Raw genomic sequence first — 23971 nt, forward strand, 5'->3', positions numbered from 1 at the left:
CTTATTGGAGAGGATAGGGTTTGGTGGCCGTTGGAGGAGATGGATTTTTTTTCTACATTTCTAGTGCTCGGTTTTTTGTCCTTGTGAATGGAGCTTCAATGGGTTTTTTCTCTAGCCCGAGGGGCTTAAGACAAGGGGATCCGCTTTCTCCATTCTTGTTCCTTTTTGTGATGGAGGCTCTTAGCAAATTTCTGAAGAGGGCTGTGGAGTTGGGTTTTTTGAGAGGTTTTCGGATGGGCAGGGATGTTGCTAGTCAACTGGAGATTTCCCATTTGATGTTTGCGGATGATACTTTAGTGCTTTGTGATGCTGATGCGTCCAGTTGAGATATTTGAGATGCGTTTTGATTTGGTTCCAAGTTGTTTCTAGTCTTAAGGTGAATGTTGGCAAAAGCCTTCTTGTGCCTGTTGGGGATGTTCCTGAGATTGAGATGTTTGCTCAGATTCTTAGATGTTGCACTGGCTCTTTCCCTATTTCTTACTTAGGGTTGCCTTTGGGAGCCCCTTCAAGATGTGTGGGGAGCTGGGATCTGGTAGTGGATAGATTCGAGAGGACGTTGGCGGGTTGGAAAAGGCAGTATCTTTCTAAGGGGGGCCGGGTTACTCTAATTAAGAGCACCCTTTCTAGCCTCCCCACTTATTTCATCTCTCTCTTTCAGATTCCTTCCTCAGTGGCTAAAAGAATTAAGATATTGCAGTGCGACTTTCTTTGGGTGGGGGGAGGGGGGAGGAGATAAGTTCAAGTATCATCTGGTTCGGTGGGAGCATGTGTGCCGTCCTATTCGGAGTGGAGGCTTAGGGTTAAGGAGGTTGTTGCCTTTCAATAAGGCTCTCCTTGGTAAATGGCTCTGGAGGTATGGGACTGAGAGGCACTGGCTTTGGAGGAGAGTTATCGCGTGCAAGTTTGGGGAAAGCAGTGGTGGGTGGTGCTCTCTTGAGATGCGTGGTCTTAGGGGGGTGGGGGTTTGGACTTACATTCAGAGGGGTTGGGATGACTTCTACAAGCATGTTCGTTTTCGGATTAAGAATGGTAGGAGGATCAGATTTTGAGAGGATCTTTGGTGTGGGGAGCTTCCTCTTGCTCTCGCTTTCCCACAACTCTACAAGATTGCTTCTCAACGACAGGCCATGGTGGTTGACTGTTATCATCTTGATAATGGGAGACTGACTTGGGATGTTCAGTTTAAGAGGCACTTTCAGGACTGGGAGATTGAGGATGTTTCTCGTTTTTTGGAGGTTCTGTATCACCAGGTGATCACTGTTGGAGAGTCGGATTGTTGGCTCTGGGATCCTAACTCACAGGTTCGTTTCGAGGTTAGGTCCTTTTTCAGGTGCCTTTCGGTTAGTTCTGGTGACCATTTCCCCTGAAGGTCTATTTGGCGTTCTAAGGCTCCCCTTAAGGTAGCCTTCTTTGCTTGGACTTCCGTCTTAGGTAAGATTTTAACCCAAGATAATTTGAGGAGGAGGAATCAGGTGGTGGTCAATCATTGTTATATGTGCTTATGTGATAAGGAGACAGTTGATCACCTTCTTTTACATTGCAGCATGGCCAGGGACTGTTGGGATTTGATGCTTGGATTATTTGGGATCCATTGGGTTATGCCTTGTTCCTCTAGAGGGTCGATTGAGGCTTAGAGAGGTGTCTCTATTGGGGCTCTCATTCAGGATGCTTAAAGAGTTACGCCTCTTTGTATTTGGTGGTGCATTTGGCTAGACAGAAATAGGAGATATTTTGATGGAAAGAAGAAACTTATTTCTATGCTAAAGTTCTCTATTATTTCCACTCTTTTTTGTTGGGTCTCAGGGAGAGATTATAGATCTACAGAGGAGATTATTGTTTTTTTTTGCCTCTTTGAAGGTCTAAGGCGCCCTTTGGCCCTTGTGTTTCTTTGGGTTTCGCTCCCCTTTTAAGCGTTTTCGATAAAATCTTACTTATCAAAAAAATAATAATAATAGTGGATCATTAGAAGTTTAAATAAATAAAGGCACGAGTGCAAATGACCTTGTCCTTTGACAATGTACAGGTGTTTAAATAAGGGCAATATACACATTTCATTTTTTTAGTGTATATGTCAGCAAATAAATACGGGTATAATGGTAAAATCATGTTTTTCGTTAAAAAACAAACGGTTGTTAGTTCTGAGAGGGGTGTCAGAGCAATAAAGGCAAACCTGAGGGGGTCTCAAGAACATTTTACCCTAAAAAGAACTAAGTGGCTTATGAATCATGTAAAGCAAAAACGTGCATTGTACAAATTAATAATAGCGGATCATTAGAAGTTTAAATAAAGGCACGAGTGCAAATGACCTTGTCCTTTGACAATATACAGGTGTTTGAATAAGGGCAATATACACATTTCATTTTTTTAGTGTATATGTCAGCAAATAAATATGGGTATAATGGTAAACTCATGTTTTCCGTTAAAAAAAAACAGTGGTTAGTTCTGAGAGGGGTGTCAGAGCAATAAAGGCAAACTTGAGGGGGTGTCAAGAACATTTTACCCTAAAACGAACAAAGTGGCTTATGAATCATGTAAAGCACAAACCAACACCAGTCATTAATCAAAACAACTGAGATTCCTAGTAAAGAAAAAAACAATCTTATCTTATGAAATCAAATTTCCATGAAATGAGATATTTCTAATACAAACAGTAGTTGATAGTATCGCAAAGCAATTTACAAACTTCAGGGAGAATGATGAGGTTAATAGCTTGAAAAAATAAGACAAAAAAATTATAATAATAAAATAAAAGAAGACTTGAAATCCAAATAGTTATACCATATCAAGCTTAATAACGTGTTGATAACAAATTTACCAAGTGACAATGTGACTCCTCATATAGTTATATGTCACAAATCAATTTCATATGCAAAAAACTTCTGTAAATATTTTTGGCATCTACATTCCAGATGTGAATACTTCTAACAGATCCCTAATAAATTGAAAAGCTTCTCATATTAAAAATCACCTTTACAAATTTTCTTATGTCATCACGGTACTTCCCGTTCCATTCCGCCCACCTGCACATTAGAAATCTGGCATATAATAGTTGTAAAAGTAACGTGACCAAGATTTAATAAAGTGAGCAAAGGTTTTAGAAAAATAAGAAAGTAAGAATGCCAAGATATGAAAAACCTAAAGTTCCGGCAAGATTTACTAAACATTGCAGCACAACCACCAAACATGGCCAAGCATATGTTGGCATAACAACAATAACCCATTGAATACTGTCAACAGTAAATGCTTCTGTCAAAATAGTAAAAGGATCACATGGATTTATCAATCATTCAAGGAAGCAGCATAAAAGAACAATAATTAAGATTATTTGAAAATTAGAGAAGTGGATGCATTTAGTTTCACAATTTTAACCAAAGCTCCAAGCATATGAAATGACCATCATTAGTTGAATGGGATCTGTCAAAAAATTCAGTGCTAGACTTAATTCAAACATTATCACACAAACAATCAACACTCCGAACAACTATTATCTATAGAGTAACACCAGATACACACAAATGTAACGACGCAAGTATGAGACTTATGCCCACTCTAGCCTTCCAGACCAGCTTTTGTCTTGTTGATTACAATAGGCTTGAAAGGCAAGATAAACATTTGCAGAAAGTGGATCAACTAACTCATTTTAATTGGTAAATAAAAGGAATTTGTTAAATAACAGAGAAATTGATAAATAAGATTATTAGAACCAGAATGGTCTTGATCAAAGGAGGGGGATAATCCTGCTCAACTCCAAGTTGCTAATTCCATACTCACTTAACGCAACCAAAACAATATCCTTGATTCAAGAAGAGGAATCACTCAATTTCAATAGCAAAGGAAAACCAAAAGAAATTTAACTTGAATGAACAGGTATCTAATTTTTATTCAGTCATTAGAAATTATAAGGATTACAAGCAGGGCTCCAAATGAACCAAGCGGTTCATGAACAGCTAGGGTTCCACCACATGTCTGCAACATTATATCCAATGCAAGGACCAATATCTGCTGTATCTACTATTTTATAACCTGAAAACTTCTGAAAGAAAAATAGTGTTAAATGAATGTTACCGGTCCCAATTTGGAAAACTTCCAACGAGATAAAGGCCTCCACAATCCCATGGTTCCGCAATAATTTTGCACCTTGACAGGACAGCATCTTTGGCAATCGCCTGCCCCATTAAAGAAAAAGAAAAAAATATATATATATGTTGCAGAAACCCAATTTCTCGTCAATTAATGATCCAACCTGTCTTTATTCTCCATGTAGTTCCATTGACCTAACTACAACATAAATTGACTATATAAAAAAAATTCAATCAATACTAATGATGCATCAACCATAGAAGTCTACAACCTTACACAACTAGTGAAACACTCATTTCAGAATTTTATAATAACATCAAAAGGTACAGGTAAATATGAAGGGGAAGGAGAAAAAGAAAAGATCACAAGGTAATATCTCTAGCAGAAGCATAATATTGTCAGATTTCAATTCAAAAACACATTAACACTGCAGAACCTTTTGATATAAAACTGTGTAACACCGCATACACAAGTTAGTAATTAACCTTTTCTCTTTCCTGTAACCATTTATAAGAAGAGTTGTAGTCCGAAAACGTGAACTAATTGAACTACTCGTGCACTTTTGTTTGAATGTAACGAGATGGCTAGAGTTGCATTGTTTCTGATGCATCGCAATTAGGTGCGATTGAGATACACTATATCACTTTCCACTTTAGGTTAAGGATAGGTTAATCAGGTCAGTTCGATGACTGATTTAATATCATATGAAAGAGATGAAAATATTGTGAGAAAGTAATGTACCAATGGAATGCAAGAATGAGGAAAAGTTGTCCAAGATGGTTTTCTAATAAGCAATGAGGACCAGTTAATGCATAATAAGGAAAAGTAATTTAATTTAAGTTGAAGTAGCTATAAGGATAAGAGGATGGCTAAAAAAGAACAGAGATGAAAGCAATGAAAAAATATGTTATGGTTATATGATCAGACAGGATAGGATTTATGAAATAGCCTCCTTTAGTAACTCTGCCACTGATTAAACTCCTTGTACATTATCCCTTGGTTCATAATGTGAAAAACTCACTCGAACAATTTTAATCAGTAATACCCGTCCAAGTCAGCAAATGAAGGATGTTCAGGAACAAATTCAAATTTTTTTGGTAAAAGCTATATATCAGAAACAAATTCGGTTTGCAACTAGTTCACTCTACCATCAAAATATTTAGCATTAGTGAAATGAAACCCAAATATGACTTGATATAGGCAGGCCCAAAGCAACTACGAAATGTATCAGCCAGAAGAATGGGAAGAACAAAAGAGAAGAAAAAGAAGAATAAAAAATGTTATAATGAAATTCAGAGTACTAGAATCAAGAAGGTAACGAAAAATTATATAACACGGTTGGGAATTTTGCAAAGTGAAGAAGAGAGAGAAGAAAGCCAGTCGCGTGTATTCAATAATACTCCGTACATTAATACATCAAGAATACAATATACAACTAATATAATATGCCCTAAACTAATAAACAGATTTAAGACAAAACTACCATCATATAAAAGAAATAAATCCTCTAACAATGGTATTCTACAAGTGCCTATTTCCTTCGTCCATCACATCCAAGAGTCCAAATGTCATCAAAATAAAAAACACCCTCCTTACCTGACTGCCACTTTCTCCTACACTCATATAGAATGTCAGTGTCGTTAAATATCACCAGCCTCCTCTTCTTGAGTATCACACCCTACTTCACACACTCCTGACAATATCAGCATTCCTCCAACAAGTACTTCCTCAATGTCCTAATTGAGTTTTTTTAAACACAAATCAAGCTGTAGCCAACCTGATAATTTTATAAGGACTCCTACGAGCCCATCTTATATGTAGATCTGTTTGGGAAAAATTGTGTTAAGTTGGCTAATTAAGTAACAATTAGTCTGTAATGAAGAAAGAAATGTCGTAACGAATCAAGGATGTCAAGATCTAGAGAAGACCGAAAAGCTCTAGTAATGATCAACCAAAAAGTGTAAGGAGCTTCAAGGTAAGTATATCCAGCTCAATGACCATTCAATGAGCACACATTTTAGGAAAGGTAAAATTAGCTGGGTTTCATTTAGGCACACCTCCACCGTGGCCCTAGTTTTTCTTTTTCTTTTTTCAATTTATTGCATTTCTCAAATTCAATCTATCAAGCAGCTTGTGTCGCAGTTTGAGATGAAACATATTGTGTTTGAGATTAAAGATATTGTGTTTCCTCACGGCTATCTGCTTTCTCAACAAAAATCTGCCACCAATTTAACCTCTCAAGTTTCTTCCTCAAATAGTTGTACTGATCCTACTCTTGTCTTAATGCGAAGCTCCTTCCTAATGATGTAAGCTCATTAGTGGTCGTCTTTATCTCATCATTTCTCAGCCTAATACGCCTTTTTAGAAATAACACTATTTCTTAGTTTACTAATAATTGACAATCACCAAAGGCCCTTTGGCCCAATGGTATAACCTCCCCATCCTCAAAGAAGAGGGGAGGGGTTCGAGCCCGAGTGGGGCCAAGAAGGGTGTGTGTGTTTGTTTTACCATTCAAAATAATAATAATAAATAATTGGCAATCATACCATGATCTAGTGTTGAAACCAAGGTTCGCGGTGGCGGTGTAGCAAACTCGGGCAAGTATTAGTGTTACGTAATGGTATCGGTTATCGCGGTCGTGAATTTTTTTCAAACTCAAACATGGTTCAATAAAGATAGATTTTTAATAAATTTTGGTGAATTTTAATGAATTTTTTTAACATCATTTAACACAAGTAATAACATATTCATGAATTTTTAGTTGATGCCTTTTTTGTAACAACATATTCATGAATTTTTAGTTGATGTTTTTTTTTTTTTTTAAAAAAAAAAAGGCTTAGTAATTATATTTTTTACGAAATTAATGAATAAAAGTAAATTTAATTATGAAAAAAATGAAATTTCATATCATATACAATATATGAGAATTAAAAGATCAAAAACAAAATTGAAAATTTAAATAAAATACACTTTGTACAAGTCCCACATACATAGATGGTTTTCTTTATTTTGAGTAAAGTATTTAGAGGTTAGACAGAGCAAAGAAAGTCCCACAGAATACACTTTGCACAAGTCCCACATCGAAAACTTTTAAGGAGGATGTGAACAAGTCCCCCATATAAAAGAAGCATGTCAAGGCTGACACTTGTATGAGCCCCATATCGGAAACTTTAAAGGAAGACGTGAGCAAGGCTACTTATGAAACCAACACATTGTATAATCCAAATATAAGTTATAAGCTAGTTGAGCTTGCTAACCAAGAGGTCCATTTTTAAAAAGTTTTAAATTTTTATAAGCCCAGCACTTTCTTAGAGCTGGTCAGTTCAATTATTTCAATTTAATTGGGAGTGGGCCGGTTCGTGGTTGGCCCGAATCTTAAAAAAGGTCGGTTTGACCGGTTCATTAGTGAATTCGTACACACCCTGGTATACCGGGGTGTAGTGGAACCAACCATCCCAATTTCAGGTGCGAATCGGACGGCTCGGCAAACCATGGTTGAAACATAGAATTGTGGAACCGCTACTACAAACCATTCAGTGACATCCTGATGAAATGGAACTTGCTATTTCCACAAACACCTTTCTTACTCTAACAAACGAGGTTGTATTCCGATTGTCAGTAATCTAATATGTACAAGCATACCAAGCAGACAGAGATTGAGATCCATTTACTTTCAGTACACTTAACTAAATCATTGCACATCAATGCCTCAACTCAAATTTTCTTTTAATACAATAAAATCAATATATATATATATATAATATATGAACACCACAAAATTAGATATGCTCAATTACAAATATTTAACTTCATTCTACCACACCACCCACCCCCACCCCCCCAACACCCAAAACACACACATTGTATATAAATATATGTAGTCATACGTATGTGGATGACTTACCCTGATAAGTGGGGGAGCATTAAGTGGTGAACCATCTGGACCTCGACAAAGAACACTAGCAAGGTCAAAGCGGAATCCATCCACGTGATATTCCACAACCCTTCAATTGAATTAAAAAAAATAATTAAAAAAATAAGAAGAAGAAGAATAATTATAATCTAGAAAAATAAGATGTAGGTAACCAATAATATACAAGAACAACCAGAAAGAAACAGTCTACAAAATAATGAATATCAGTGGATCCATCAACAGGTATCACAAAAAGGTACTTCCACAGAAATGCTATTAACCACTGCGTAGATGATATAACCATATGTAAGGGGTAAAAATGATGAACAAACTTATCCCTAACAATCGCATCATCTATTCTAGTCTGATTATAAACACTGAGAAGCAGAGCCAATGCTCTGTAAACTATCACAACAGAAATAGTTCTGAAGTCCTCACTGATTATTGACAAAAATCTAGATGACCAAGTGCCATGTGTAAGGGGTGGGTTTCTGGGCAGCATATGCTGCTTGATTATGTTGGCAAGCATTAAACACAACAATCGCTCGATATTTTTGACTTGTTAGGCATCATAAAAGCAGATTCAAAGATCACCAAACATTTTGTTGAAAATTGTGTCTCAAATTCCAAATTTAATTAGGTTTCTATTTTAGAGTTGTATTATGTTAGGAATGTTCTTGTAAGGCAAGTCTTGGGCTCCAAGGAATTGTAATCTGTTGAAATATCTGTATTATTATTTTTATTAACTGTTTTCAGCCTTTTATTAGGTGTTTTATGTAAGATCCCCGTAATCATGTGATCACGTAGATTTTGGCATATTTCATGTTTTTCTTTGATTTGGTTTCCTTTCTTTGTACCATATTCTTGTATATAAATTTAACTCTTGGCTCTCGGTTTGACTAAGCCAAAACCCAAAACTTCTTCTTTTTGGTATCAGAGAAAAACAAAAACCATCGTCTCCCCAACGCCGCCACCCTCTCTCTCCCTCTCTCCATTTTCCCTCACCTCTGGCGCATCTCCATCTCCTCCCAGTCCTTGCGCCAGACCCCTCGGGTAACCCTCTGTTTTTGACTCCTTTTTTAGGAGAGTCCTTCTGATGTTTTTTTTTCTTTGTGTGCTGCCGGTGTTTGTTCGGCAGCATATTTGGAGTTGTGATGTTGATACTCTAATATTGTAAAATCTCTACTAATCATAGTGGAATCTCTTCTCATCCATGGACGTAGACTGGTTTGGCTGAACCATGTATATCTTGTGTTTGTGTGTGATTGTTTTGTTGGCTTTCATTAGATCTTTTGCTATGTTTGGTTGGAGGGAAGGATTGAGGGGGGATGGATGAGAGGGGTCCCTCCTTCCTTTATGTTTTTCTATCCGCCCACTTTTGGGAGGAAGAGAGGAGAGAAAGAAGGCATGACTTCCTATAAATTTGTAATTTACAAATTTAACCTTTTAAAAAATTTTGAAATAAATATCTACCTTTAATAATTTTATATAAAAGGGTGTATTGATAAAAATAATATAAGAACTCTTCTTCCTTTCCTTCCAACCAAACAAGAAAAAAGTATCACTCCATTCATCCTTTCTATTATCCATTCCATTCAAACAAACATAAAATGGGAAAGACACCCTTCCTTCCCTAGGGATACCTCATCCATCCCTCCCCCCATCTCTTCCATCCATTTTTCCATCCCTCCAACCAAACGAAGCATTTGTGTTTGCGCGCTTTCGCTGCCCCAACACATTTCAATTGCCAAATAATAAGAAAACAAACACTCCAGCATTATAGAGAACTATTCATGTAATAAAGTTGCATATGAAAAACTATCAATATATAACAAGAGTGTAGCAAACTCACATTCATAGAACAACAACTATATTATTAGGATCGATATAAAAATCATTGACAAGAAAACCATAAAGCAGATACAGTGCCCATACCAGTGCCTTAAGCTATCAAGTACAAGTTCCATGACCACAGGATGATTACAGTTTAACGTGTTCCCTGGATATCAATAGAAAACTGCATCAGAAAGAAGTTTCTTGGTTCATGCAATAATGTCAAATCTTTGTTCAACAGAGTATTACATCAAAAGGCAGGACTATCTTTCCTTTAGCTTACAATCATGAAAAATGTAATTCCTACATTAAATCTGGATCAATTGAAGACTCGAGTAATCAATATGTTTCTCGGCCCTTTGGGTAATTCAAGATTCAAGAAACACCTCTGATATTTTGCTGTCTTTTACCATCTAATTTGTTTTGGGGCAAGTGAAGATATAAGACTTGCAGACCACATTTTCACTACCTCCAAAATTGTGTTATTCGCCTTTTACTTTTTTCTGGCTAAGTAGAATAAATTTAGTAATGGAGAAAATCAGCCTTTAGGCAAGGATTCCACATCATTTTCCGAGTGCATTGATAATATGGAATTTCATTTGTAGATGAAATTCAAATTCTAAAACATCTCTTCCTCTAGAGTCGCTTCACTGCGTATATCGCAGTGGTTTTCCTTTTCCCCTTTTGTTGATGACATTGATAGTCTCTCTCTTTTGCTTTCTATTATTTGTGGGCCCCGTCTTCCTATTCTCTCTTTCCAAATAAATCTAATTACTAACATAAAAATAGATTCCATATTCTCTACGGAAATGAATGTCTATACAACAGTTTAACAATGGTTTTTAAATTATTGCAACAGATATACTATGTAAGTTGTTCTATACGGCAATAAAAAAAATCCTGTTTCCATTATATATGTCTGCAAGAAGATATTCTGCATAAAAAGAGGTGAGAAGTAATAGATATATCTTGGAATTACCACAGCCCGAGAAGTTCAGCAACTGCCCATTGTTGTTAAAATCCACCATGTAATAAACCTGTAGGTGACATCAAAAGAAAATTAAAGAAAAGACAAACAACCATTTTGATGCAAAAATAAATAAATAAATAAAAATGTATATATAGAAAAGAATGAATAAGTAAATAAATAACATTTGATTTAGAATGTTTATGCATCTATTAACCTCCTATGACAGCATTTGATACAACTTGTGGATCAAATATAGAATGTGAATGATGCCAGCCCACTTACCAGGCGCGAGGGTGGGGGAAAGACTATATCAACCTAGCATTTTCCATTATTAGTATCGCTTCAGCCTCTATATGGGAGGTTGAAGGTTCAAGTCCCCCTTCAGCCATAATTTGTACGTATGTGGAGTTTGGGTGTGTGTTCTTACTTGCCAACAAAAGTGTCATGATTACGGTCAATAAAGTTGTCAAGCTTTATTGAAGCAATAAAATAAGCTCAGAAAAAAAGGACTCCAGAAGTGGGGGACAAAACCATTGTGTCTCATTTACTTCAATGATTCAAAGCTTGATGGAGTTGAATCTTTTCAGATTAAGTTCAGAACGCATACTTACTGAAAGTACGACTTTCATAGTTGTACCTTAAACCTCATGAGCCATAAACATTTCTATTTCTATTGGAAAATTGTTACATCTCAAAGTAAGTATCACAAAACATCTCAATCACCTGCAAGTACTCAATCTCAAAACCAAAAAATCCAAAAAGAAAATTTTATAAAAATATATCTAGAAAAAGAAAAGAAAAGAGAAAGTTCTAGAGAGTAGAGACACATCAGCACTAAAAGACGAAGTCCAAATATTATACCGGCTTTTTTATTTATTTATTTATTGTTGGAATATTTATGTGTGTGTGGGTGTATATATATATATATATATATATATATATTTATGTTGGACCAAACTGTAATTATAGTTTGTGGCCATCATGTAATTAGGCCTTTCTTATGTTTGTATATATTTTCCCTATTTTCATTTTAGGGTAATGGAATGAGAATACGTATATTGCAGCCTTCGTCAGTCTCTCTCCCCTTCAATTTCTACATGGTATCAGAGCGCCGAACAGTGCCACTTGAAGTTGTTTGTTGACATCGCCGTGAAGAGGGAGTCTGTGTGTTGGCCTCTACATCATAGAAAGTTTTTTTTTCAGATCGTGAAATTTCCAATCTGTTTCATCATCGCAACCCAGTTCTTTGTTGTTGCCGGAGTGGAATTTTTACTTAATAGTGTCGCCCTGTGTTGTAGTCACCATCTCCATCACAGGTGTTCGTCGTCGCTGTGTGTTGTCGTCTGTCGAGTTGTCACTTGTGTTACGGACTTGGTTTGGATTTTGAGTCATCATCGTGCCTGTGTGGTGGCTTCATTATTAGATCGTCATCTTGGTTCATACATCGGTGAAGGTGTTTGCTAGCTTAGCGAGACTCGGTTCGTTGGTCAGTGGTTGCCGTCGTCTTTTTTGGACGGAAGTTGCAGAATTTGTTGAAGAAGAAAAAGCAGAAGTGGGCTGTTTGGCTAATGGTATTTGCTTGTCCCAAACCAGTTTAGCCTATCCCGGCCGAGTGTACATCTAAACAGGTTTGCAGATCCGAGCCAATTTCAGATCTGATTCATTTGAAGTTACAACTCATTTTGAGGTCCCGACCTGGTTCAGTTCAGATTTTTTGCCTCTAGTTTCTTCTCGAGACAGTGAGCTCTCTGTGTTGTTGCTACATTCGGCACCCGGGACTACATTAAGGTTTTTTTTTTTTTTGTGCATTTTTCAATCTGCTCTTTAGTTAAATGGCAGAATCTACTACACATTCTATTATACCTAGCAGAGAATGAAACACATGTACTCACTGCAGTCTCCCTAATCACAATGTCAAGTATTGTTGGGACCTTCATGGGAAACCAAAATCTTCTACCCATGCACGTCAGGTGTCCTCTATAGAGGATGCTTCTCATTCATTTGCTCCACCTACTGGCTCTCGCCAGATTGCTGATTCCGACATGATCACCATTCCTTGTACTGAGTATGCTCAGCTTATGACTCAGCAACAAACATCCATCTCATCTACCATGGTTTCTTTCGCCCAATCAGGTATGCCTGCATGTCTCTTGTCTTCCCGTCACAGTCCCTAGATTCTTGACTCCGGTGCATCTGATCATATGATTGGCAGTTCTCATTTATTATCTGATTTTCATTCTGTCACTCCATCTCAAAGTGTAACTCTTGCTAATGGCTCATCAACCAAAGTATCGGGTTAAGGCACAATTCATCTTAGTTCTTCTATGTCTCTCTCGTCTGTCCTACATGTTCCTCAATTTCCTTTCAATTTGATGTCTATTAGTAAAGTTACTAAAACTCATCATTGCTCCTATAGAAGATTTAATGGATAAATCAGTGAAGGAAAATCTTTCAGTAATTGATGTTGTTTCCTATTATTGAAGATTTGATGTTACTAGAGGGAATCAGTGGAGAAAAATCCTCCTTGTTTCCTATTTTCTAATTCTTTCCAATCTCATAATTTCTTCTCCTATATAAAGGAGCCTCCACCATTGTATTCTTTTTGCGGATGATACTATTGTTTTCTGTGAGGTAGAGGTGTCCCAGTTGCAGTATTTGAGATGTGTTTTGGTTTGTTTTCAAGCTGTCTCTGGTCTGAAAGTCAATGTGGGTAAAAGTGTACTTGTCCCTGTGGGGGAGGTGCAGGATGTGGATTCTCTGGTTGCTGCTTTAGGCTGTGGGATGCAACGCTTCCCTATTTCTTATTTGGGTCTACCGCTGGGGGACTCGGCAAGGAGGGTGGGAAGTTGGGACCCGGTGATTGTGCGGGTCGAGAGAAGATTGGCTGGTTGGAAGAAGCAATATCTCTCCAAGGGTGGAAAAGTCAAGTTAGTGAAGAGTGTTTTGTCAAGCCTCCCAACATACTTTCTCTCGCTTTTTAGGATTCCAGCCTCTATTGTGGGAAGACTGGAGATGCTCCAACGGAATTTCCTTTGGGGGGGTCGTGGGGAGGAGTTTAAATATCATCTTGTCAAATGGGATCAGGTTTGCAAGCCTCTTCAGCTTGGTGGTCTCGGAATTAGAAGACTGGCCCCTTTTAATAATGCTCTTCTAGGCAAGTGGCTTTGGAGGTTCGGCAATGAAAGACATAGATTATGGAGAAAGGTCATTTCTTGTCGTTTTGGGGAAGAGAGAGGGGGGTGGTCAGCTAGGCCTATTAGGGCTGCTTATGGTGTGGGGGTGTGGAGGTCCATTGGGAAGGGGTGGGATGAATTCTCCAAACACATTAGATTCAGAGTTCGGGATGGAAGATTTGTCAGGTTTTGGGAGGATTCCTGGTGTGAAGATAGGCCTTTGGCTCTGTTGTTTCCAAGATTGTTTAGGATTGTTGTTGACAAACATGCTATGGTTGCTGACCGCTATCGTCTTGATAGCGGGACGTTGTCTTGGGATGTGCGATTCAGGCGACCTTTTCAGGATTGGGAGTTGGATGATGTCACTGGTTTGTTGGCCCTTTTGTATAGACAGGATTTGGATGGCACTAGTGTGGATTCCTTGTTTTGGGTGCCTTCTTCTAATGGGATGTTCCAGGTCCGGTCATTCTTTGTGCGCCTCTCTGGGTTTCATGGGTTGCCCTTCCCGTGGAAGACGGTGTGGCTTTGTGTGGACTGCAGCTTGGAGTAAGATTCTGACTTTGGACAATTTACGAAAGAGAAGACATATCATTGTTAACCGGTGTTGTCTTTGCAAGTGTTTTGGGGAGTCCGTGGATCACCTTCTGTTGCATTGTCCTGTTGCTTATGAATGTTAGAGTCTTTTGCTTGGTTTGTTTGGCATCCATTGGGTCATGCCTCAGACTTCTCGAGGATTGCTAGATATCTGGAGGGGCCAATGGGTGGGGATTCAGGCAATAGACTTCTGGAGGGTGACCCCTCTTTGTGTTTGGTGGAGTCTTTGGAAAGAGCGGAACAGAAGATCTTTTGATGGGAAGGAGTCCTCTATTGGAGAGCTGAAATTTTCTATTATTTGTACCATTTTTTGTTGGGGTTGGGGGAGGGATTGTTCTTCTTTAGAGGACATTGTGGACTTTTTGGGTTCTTTGAGTTCATAGATTCTTTTGTGTATATCTCGGGACGCGTTCCCCTTTTGAACGCTTTCTAATACATTTTACTTATCAAAAAAAAAAAAAAAATTCATCCTATGTTCGGACCCATATTTTGGGGTATTCCCTTAGCATTTGAAATGTTGCTAGGGATTTTTCGGTGCTATTTGTGACTTGTTTAGGCTGCCGGTTTATTCGGCAGTAATGTTCTTCACCTTTACCATGTCTCTGACAGTTTTTATTGACTTGTTTGGGTTGCCGGTGTGTTCGGTAGCATTATCTTCGTCTTTGCCATGTCTACGGCAGTTTTTATCAACTTGTTTGGGCTGCCGGTGTGTTCAGTAGCATTGTCCTCGCCTTTACTGTGTCTCCAATAGTTTTTTGTTGACTTGTTTGGGCTGTCGGCGTGTTCGGTAGCATTGTTCTTTGTTTTCTCTCTACTCTCTTCATCATTCACACTAGTCGTTACTCGTCATCTCAATGGCAAGTTGGGCATTCATAAGGGGGAGTATTGAAGATTTAATGGATAAATCAGTGAAGGAAAATCTTTCAGTAATTGATGTTGTTTCCTATTATTGAAGATTTGGTGTTACTAAAGGGAATCAGTGGAGAAAAATCCTCCTTGTTTCCTATTTTCTAGTTCTTTCCATTCTCATAATTTCTTCTCCTATATAAAGGAACCTCCACCATTGTATTGTATATGATTTGAGAGAGTATTATAAAAGTGATATAGCCCTTTGGGCTCTTTGTACCGTGGATGTAGGCCCTAGTGGCTGAACCACGTAATATATGTGTGTTCTACTCGTTTAATTTCTCTTCGCTTCCGTTTTATGCTTTACAACAGCTCCATTACATTTTATCCCACATGTTGTGTCTTTCAAGATCTTACGACGAAGAAGAAAATTGGTACAGGACATGAAATAGATGGCTTGTATTACCTTAATTTTGAGCATCTTTCCTCTGCTCTTCAATCCTCTGTCTCCTTTCCAGTGGCATTGTCATCTTGGCCACCCGTCACTCTCTGTTTTGCAGCGTCAAGTCCCAAGTCTTAGTCGTGTTTTGTCTCTGTCTTGTGATGCTTGTTAGCTTAGTAAGCATTGTCGTGTATCTTTCAAACCTAGAGTTAATAATTGTGAGGTTAGTCTTTTTCAGTTAGTTCATTCAAATGTATGGGGACCAATCAAGCATACTTCTTTTACAGGATTTCGTTATTTTGTGACCTTTGTGGAAGATCATTCTCATATGACTTGGTTGTTTTTAATGAAAAATTTCTCTGAGTTATTCTCTATTTTTCAAATATTTCGTAAAGAAATAAAAACTCAGTTTAGGTGTTCCATTCAAATTTTACGTTCTGGCAATGCCAAAGAATATTTCTCAGACCCTTTTGAGACTTATTTTTGTGCTAAAGGCATCATTCATCAGTCATCATGTACTTGTACTCCTCAACAAAATGGAGTTGCTAACATAAAAATCGTCATCTCTTGGGATTAACTTGTGCCCTCTTATTCCATATGCATGTTCCCAAATGGTTTTGGAGTTGTGTTGTTCTTACTGCTTGTCATGTTATTAATCGTATGTCATCATCTATGTTACAAGGGAAATCTATCCATTCAATCTTGATTCTTGATTCCGCACCGTTTACTCTTACTCCTCGAGTCGTAGGATGTATTTGTTATGTCCATAACCTTGGACCTAGTCTCGACAAACTTAACCCCCGTGCCACTAAATGTGTGTTTCTTAGGCATTCTCGCACTCAAAAGGGTTATCGTTGTTATATTCCCCGTCCCCAAAAATACTTTATTAGTGCGGATGTATCTTTTTCCGAGTCGGTCCCATATTTTTCTGATTACAGTCTTCCTCTCATCCCTCTGTATCTCCCATTCTATCTCCCACTCCCATTACTCCTGATCCTCCCTGATCTATTACCCCGTTGCAGGTTTATACTCGGCGGCCCAAGTTGCGTACTTTGGTTCCTCCATTTTCTTCGGAGTCTTTGGACCCGACACCATCTATTGTGTCTAATTCTTTACCTATTACTCTACGTAAAGGTTCTCAGTCTTGTGTTACTACACATCCTATTTCTAACTTTGTCTCATATAGTAATGTATCACCATCTTTATCCTATTTTTTAACCAAATTGTTTGCTACCTTTGTTCCCAAGACTTTGCAGGATGCTCTTTCTAATTCAGATTGGCGCAAAGCCATGGTAGATGAAATGGATGCCCTTCATCGTAATGGGACATAGGATCTTGTTCCCTTACCTCCTGGTTACAAGCCAGTTGGTTGTAAGTGGGTTTATTCTGTCAAATACCTTCATGATGGATCTATTGAGCGGTTGAAGGCTCATCTTGTTGCAAAGGGGTACACCCAGACCTATGGTGTTGTTATTGTTGGGGCAGCGAAAGCGCACGAATAAAAAAGATTCAAAGAAAGCCAACAAAGCAATCACACACAAACACAAGATATACGTGGTTCAGCCAAAACCGGCCTACGTCCATGGCTGAGAAGAGATTCCACTATGATTCGTAGAGATATTATAACAATAGAGCACCAACACCACCACTCCACAAGTCTATTTCCTCGCTACCAGCACCACCAGTGTTTTTCATACTCTACCCCCGCATATTACCTCTACCCATCAACTCATAAGACTACATCTCTCTCAATCTCATAAGTCCCAGCCCACATAATATGTACCTATTTATAGAGTTACAAACACAATTCCTTGTTGGACAAGGATTACAATTCCTTATTGGCCAAGACTCGCCAAACAAGAAATTACCTAACAGAATACAACTCTAAAATAGAATCCTAATTAGAATATGAATTTGAGACACAATTTCCAACAATCTCCACCTTGGCTCAAATTCCATCCAGCCAATCATCGTTTTCCATGGCATTGATCATGACAATTCTTTTGCAGCTTCAATCTTGACGATACTCCTGCAAAACTTCGATTGTCCACATTATACGTTGCTCAATCAGTCAAACCTCCAAGGCTCCACCTTGACTACTCAAGCTCCATGCCATGTAAACAAGCCGATTGACTCCACCTATAACTAAAGCCCGTTGTAGCTCATGTTGAGACTTCTTGTGTTTTCTGGATCTCTTTCCTTTTGGCTCTAATACCAATTTGTTGGGGCAGCAAAAGCGCACGAATAAGAAATATTCAAAGAAAGCCAACAAAGCAATCGCACACAAACACAAGATATACATGGTTCAGCCAAAACCAGCCTACGTCCATGGATGAGAAGAGATTCCAGTACGATTTGTAGAGATATTACAACAATAAAGTACCAACCCACCACTCTACAAGTCTATTTCCTCGCTACCAGCATCACCGGTTTTTTCCTACTCTATCCCGGCATACTACCTCTACCCACCAACTACCTCATGAGACTACATCTCTCTCAATCTCATAAGTCTCAACCCACAACATATGTACTTAATTATAGAGTTACGAACACAATTCCTTGTTGGACAAGGATTACAATTCCTTAGAGGCCAAGACTCGCCAAATAAGAAATTACCTAACAGAATACAACTCTAAAATAGAATCCTAATTAGAATAGGAATTTAAGACACAATTTCCAACAATTATGATGAGACATTTACTCCTGTTGCGAAGATTTCTTCTATCCGAGTCCTTATTGAAAAATGCCTTCTTACATAGTGACTTAACTGAGGAAGTTTACATGGAGCACCACCTGCGTTTATTGCTCAGGGGGAGCATCACCATACTATTTGTTGCCTTAGGAATGCCCGGTAGGGATTGAAACAATCTCCAAGGGTTTGGTTTGGAAAATTCTCCGAGGCGGCATTAGCATTTGGTCTTAATAAATGTTAGACAGATCATTCGGTATTTCACCAGCACACTAAAGTTGGTTTCATTTTTCTTGTGGTGTATATAGATGATATTGTGATCACAGGTGATGATTGAAAGCATTTCTAAGTTGAAATTGTTTATGCAAAATCGGTTTTACACTAAAGACTTGGGTAAACTTAGATATTTCTTGGGTATTGAAGTTGCTAGATCCATGAAAGGTATAAGTTTATCTCAAAGGAAATATGTGCTGGACTTATTAGAAGAAATAGGTATGTCAGGCAGTCGTCCTGCTAATGCTCGATCCAAATATAAATTTTTTGTCAGATGTAGGCGATCTATTTGACGACCCTGGCAGTTATCGAAATCTAGTTGGGATATTAATTTATCTCACTATCACCCGACCTGACATTTCATAAGTAGTTAGTGTCGTAAGTTAGTTCATAGGAGCTCCTAGAGTACCACATTGGAATGTTCTTCTTCGGATTATCCGATATCTAAAGCAATCTCCAAGTTCTGGGTTGCTATATAAATCAAATGGTCATCTAAGGGTAGAAGGTTTTACAAATGCTGATTGGGCTGGCTTTCCTTCAGATAGGAGATCTACTACTGGTTACTGCACATTTGTAGGAGGAAACCTTGTTACATGGAAAAGTAAAAAGCAAACAGTGGTAGCGGTCTAGTGCTGAAGCTGAGTACAGGGCAATGACCCATACCACTAGTGAGTTGACATGAGTAAAACATTTTCTAAAGGAACTTGGGTTGACAGTCAAAGCTCCTATTTCATTGTTCTGTGATAACCAAGCGGCTATTCACATTGCATCCAATCCTGTGTTCCATGAGAGTACCAAGCATATTGAAGTTGATTGTCACTTCATTCAAGAAAAAATATTAAGTGGGAACATCTCTACTCCATTTGTGAAGTCTAAAAATCAACTAGCTGATATGTTTACAAAAGCGTATAATCGGTTAAGGACTATATGTTCCAAGCTAAGATTATATAATATATATTCTCCAGCTTGAGGGAGAGTGTTGGAATATTTATGTGTGTGTGTATATATATATATATATTTATGTTGGACAAAACTGTAATTATAGTTTGTGGCCATTATGTAATTAGGCTTTCTTATGTTTGTATATATTTCATTTTAGGGTAATGGAATGAGAGTACGTATATTGCAGCCTCCATCAGTCTCTCTCTCCTTCAGTTTCTACATTTATAAATCATTATGAATCTATGATATATTTAGAAAGAAAAAAAAAAAAAAAAAAAGGGCCACCTTCAAGAAGGGCGCAAGCACTGCAAATTACATGTATTTGATTAAGATACCTGTTATATATTACAGGTAACTATTCAGAATAGACCCATACAGGTTATATTGTTCAACTCCAACCCCAAGAGATGCAAACCATTAAAGAGTCACACAGAAAAATTAAAAAATTAAAGTTCCTCTTCCAATTTCTCTAAATAATAATAATTGAGTTTTAGAGCTCATGCACATGGCCTGTTTATCAAAGTTGGGGAGCTTTTCTTTTGATGGTTATTGGGTTAAAAAGGGAAATTACGAATCTTTATATAAGGTGGGTAAAGATATAATTAAATCACAGTGCACCTATAATATCACCCTTCACCCATACCACATTACCCACAAACTTTCTCAAACAAGTGCTAAACAAAAAGAGGAACATGCATTCTCATTTAATTTGCATATCATATGTCCATGACCTTCCTAATATTATATATAGTCTACCTTCGTAAGGGTTTCTACAATTTCTACAAACGACTAATTATCTACCTCTAGGTGACAGTAACTCGAAATCAAGACTTGAAGTTTAAGAATCTTACTTTTTCTTACTCCCCAAATGTTCAAAAAAAAAAACATTCTCGTGTGCAGCTTGTAAACTTTACATAGAAGTGAGGCATCACCTTGTTATCTATGCCACGAAATGAAGTGGTATAAGGGTTGTCATCATCAGCCTCATTAGTATGGTTATAGACAACATCCAAAATAACCTGTAAAATGTAGAAGCATCACCACATACACATAATAAGCATTTCAAACTTATGGCAAAAAGAACACAGAATGAACAATTAGATAAGCACTTTAGCTGTAATTGTGAGGAGTAAATAGCATACCTCTATTCCAGCACTATGCAAGGCTCTAACCATTTCTTTGAACTCCCGAGAAGCATTAAGAGGTCCTCCACCAGCACTAGCATAGCGACTCATAGGAGCAAAGAAATTTATTGTTGAATAGCCCCACGTATTTATCTTGGTGGATTAGGAGTACAAAGCATTATTATATATAAGACATTGATTTACCAAATAAGGCCCCAAACTATATAGAGAATTAAGGCATGAGATAGTGCTAGTGTGCTACTGTCAAAAGTAAAAGTACCATCCAAATTCAGTATGTTAAGACAAGTGCAAAGGAAACATGAAGGGGGCCAAAATTTGGTCAAGGAACCTTTGATGCAAAACATGATTTGGTGATGCAGTCAATTAAGAACTTTTTAATCTAAAATATTTTCTAACTAGATGTGGAAATATTTTTGCATTACGAGGAGCTGACTGGAAAAGGTGGCAAATCCCAAGCAGATTAGATTAGAATATGTTGAATTTCTCAAACATAGGAACTTGACTCAATAAGAAATAATTCTGTACTAACAAGGCAAAACATGTTGGCACTTTAGCTTGATATTTGATAGTGTGGTGTTTACTTCTTGATTAGGGCAAGGGGCAGAGTTGGGGAAAATCTTGATCAGATTGCTCTTGGAGTTCAAACTATTCCTTACTTACACTTGTTATGCCATCAACACTTCCACTTTAAGCATCTCATCTTCTCCAGAGAAACAACTCAAACTAAAGAAATGCATGAGAAGTAAAATAAGAGTTTCCAAACCAAATTAGCTATTATTGTTGAGATGGGTCTATTCAAGACAAAGTGAACCCAAGCTTAAGAAGGAAAATATAAATATATATATATATATTTCTTGCATACATTATACAACAAAAGAATTTAATAAAAAAATATTTTTGTTTTTTTGTTTTTTGCTTAATCATGAAAAGTAACAAAAATAATAACTAGATACAATAATTTTAACCCTGTCAAACAATAGAAAAACAACAGTGAGAGCCGTCGGAAGATGTTATGTTGGAGAATATCATTATAGGAGTGATTAAAGCCCTTAAATCACTCCAAGAATATCGATATGAGTGAATCATAGGAGTGATCATATGTATCACATGTTTGTATTCTTTCACCAATAAATAGAGGTGATCATTGTTTGCAAAAACTAAGAGAGAATATTATAAAAGTGACGTAGCCCTTTGGGCTCTTTGTGCCGTGGATGTAGGCTAGTGGCTGAACCACGTAATATCTTTGTGTTCTTGTTTCATTTCTCTCCACTTATATTTTATTATTTACAACAAGAACGGATTGAAAGGGTAAGATGCTATTTTGTGCACTAGTGTGATAGTTCACAGAAACAAATGATCAGGAAGGTGAGGACCAAAGAGAAGAATGCCCTCCCTCCCTATAAGGAAGATGTGAAGTTGCTCTCATCTATCAACTGTTTTCCAAAGCATTTTGAATCTAAACCGACCCAGCAAACAGTGATTCATGACCCTGTATTGCTGTTCCAGATCAACATCTTCAACATTTTTCCCGTCATGAAATATGTTGCTGAAAATATCCTTATTCCAGATTTTTATATGCTAATTCGTGCTATTAACACTCTGAAGCTTCCAAGTTGAGCAGTCTCAAAATCACTAAGGCTTTGAGTGTGAATGGTAGCTGGGCCCACACCACCTTGAATGACGCGAGCCGGATAAAAGAAAATACTCATATTGACAACTTTGGTTAATAATGTTATTACAAGGATTCATCTTTATCCCACAGTACTAAATAAGCTGTTCGTTGTCTGATATTTTATACGTTGCGTCACACAAAGTTTACCTTGCCCACAACTTGGACTAGCTTAAGCCATGTCTAATATATTTGGTGTATTGTACTTGCAATTACTCGTAGTGAAAAACTGAGAATAGATGAGAAAAGAAGATAATAATTTGGGAAATTTTCACCAGATGATGGTGTCCAATTGTGTATTTATAGTTACAACAATAAGAGAGATGGAGAGACTCTCAACAAACACGTTCCCTTAAGAAATGATAGTCAATCTCAATATGTTTGGTTCTGGCATGAAGAACTGGGTTGGAGGCTAAGTATGTAGCACTGATATTGTCAGTGTGAAGGATTGGAGGATGGTGTAATGGGATTTTTAACTCTCGAAGAAGATATGTAAACCACTGGATATCAGCTGTTGTGTGTGCTAATGCCCTATATTCTGATTCAGCACTTGATCTAGATACAGTGGTTTGCTTCTTAGTGGCGCAGGTGATGAGGTTACACAAGCCAGTGGTAGAATGTCGATCATCTAGAGAACCAGCCCAATCAGCATCAGAAAATCCCCTCAGATGTTCATCGCGAGATTTAACAAGATGCATGCCAAAATGAGGAGTGTTCTTGATGTAGCAAAGAATCCTTTTAACTGCAACTAAGTGAGTCTCACGTGGCTGATGCATGAATTGGCAAACCTGATTCACACCATATGTAAGATTTGGGCGTGTGATGGTGAGGTATTGCAGTGCACCAACGAGAGTATGATAGGATGTGGCATTAACAAGGTCACCAGCATCATATAAGGATACTTTAGAACATACAATAATGGGTGATAAGCATGGTTTAGCTAGAAGGAAATTAGCTTTCTTTAGAAGGCTGAGAGCATATTTTGTTCGACTCATTTGGATGCCACGAGAATCACGGTAAACTTCAATCCCCAGGAAGTAGTGTAATGACCCAAGGTCTTTAATCTCAAAGTTCTCGTGCAGTTTGGTGACTGAGGACTGTTGAGATGAAAGCATTGCTAGAACCAGTGATGAGGATATCGTCCGCGTAGACAAGGAGAATAGTGATATCATGGTCGGCATAGTGGAGAAACATAGACGCATCAGTTTTGCTTTGAACAAATTCGAGTTCAAATAGTGCAGCACTAAAGCCATCAAACCATTTTCTTGGTGCTTGTCGCAACCCATAAACGGATTTATGAAAACGACAAACATGATGAGGAAAATCCTTGTCTTTAAAACCTAGTGGTTGCTTCATATAAACAGTTTAATGAAGAATGCCATGTAGTAAGGTATTTTTAACG

At 37.7% G+C, this 23971-nt stretch overlaps 1 protein-coding gene across 4 annotated transcripts in view; it reads right to left on the reverse strand.

The window, feature by feature from the left end:
* The window catches only part of LOC132274141 (isoamylase 3, chloroplastic), a 65817-nt gene that overhangs the window by 20682 nt on the left and 21164 nt on the right, over nucleotides 1-23971 (reverse strand). For all 4 annotated transcript variants that reach the window (XM_059775319.1, XM_059775321.1, XM_059775318.1 and 1 more), the window contains 7 exons: nucleotides 20898-21032; nucleotides 20688-20774; nucleotides 10806-10863; nucleotides 9929-9992; nucleotides 7985-8084; nucleotides 4066-4166; nucleotides 2969-3020 (listed from right to left, as the gene is read on the reverse strand). In XM_059775319.1, coding sequence (XP_059631302.1) covers nucleotides 2969-3020; nucleotides 4066-4166; nucleotides 7985-8084; nucleotides 9929-9992; nucleotides 10806-10863; nucleotides 20688-20774; nucleotides 20898-21032 — 597 coding nt within the window. The remainder of the gene's footprint in view (nucleotides 1-2968; nucleotides 3021-4065; nucleotides 4167-7984; nucleotides 8085-9928; nucleotides 9993-10805; nucleotides 10864-20687; nucleotides 20775-20897; nucleotides 21033-23971) is intronic.

This window comes from Cornus florida, unplaced genomic scaffold (genome assembly GCF_030987335.1).
Source record: "Cornus florida cultivar Cherokee Brave unplaced genomic scaffold, ASM3098733v1 CherokeeBrave_3.0.0_Hap2_Chr09, whole genome shotgun sequence".
In the NCBI taxonomy this organism is placed as follows: Eukaryota; Viridiplantae; Streptophyta; class Magnoliopsida; order Cornales; family Cornaceae; genus Cornus; species Cornus florida.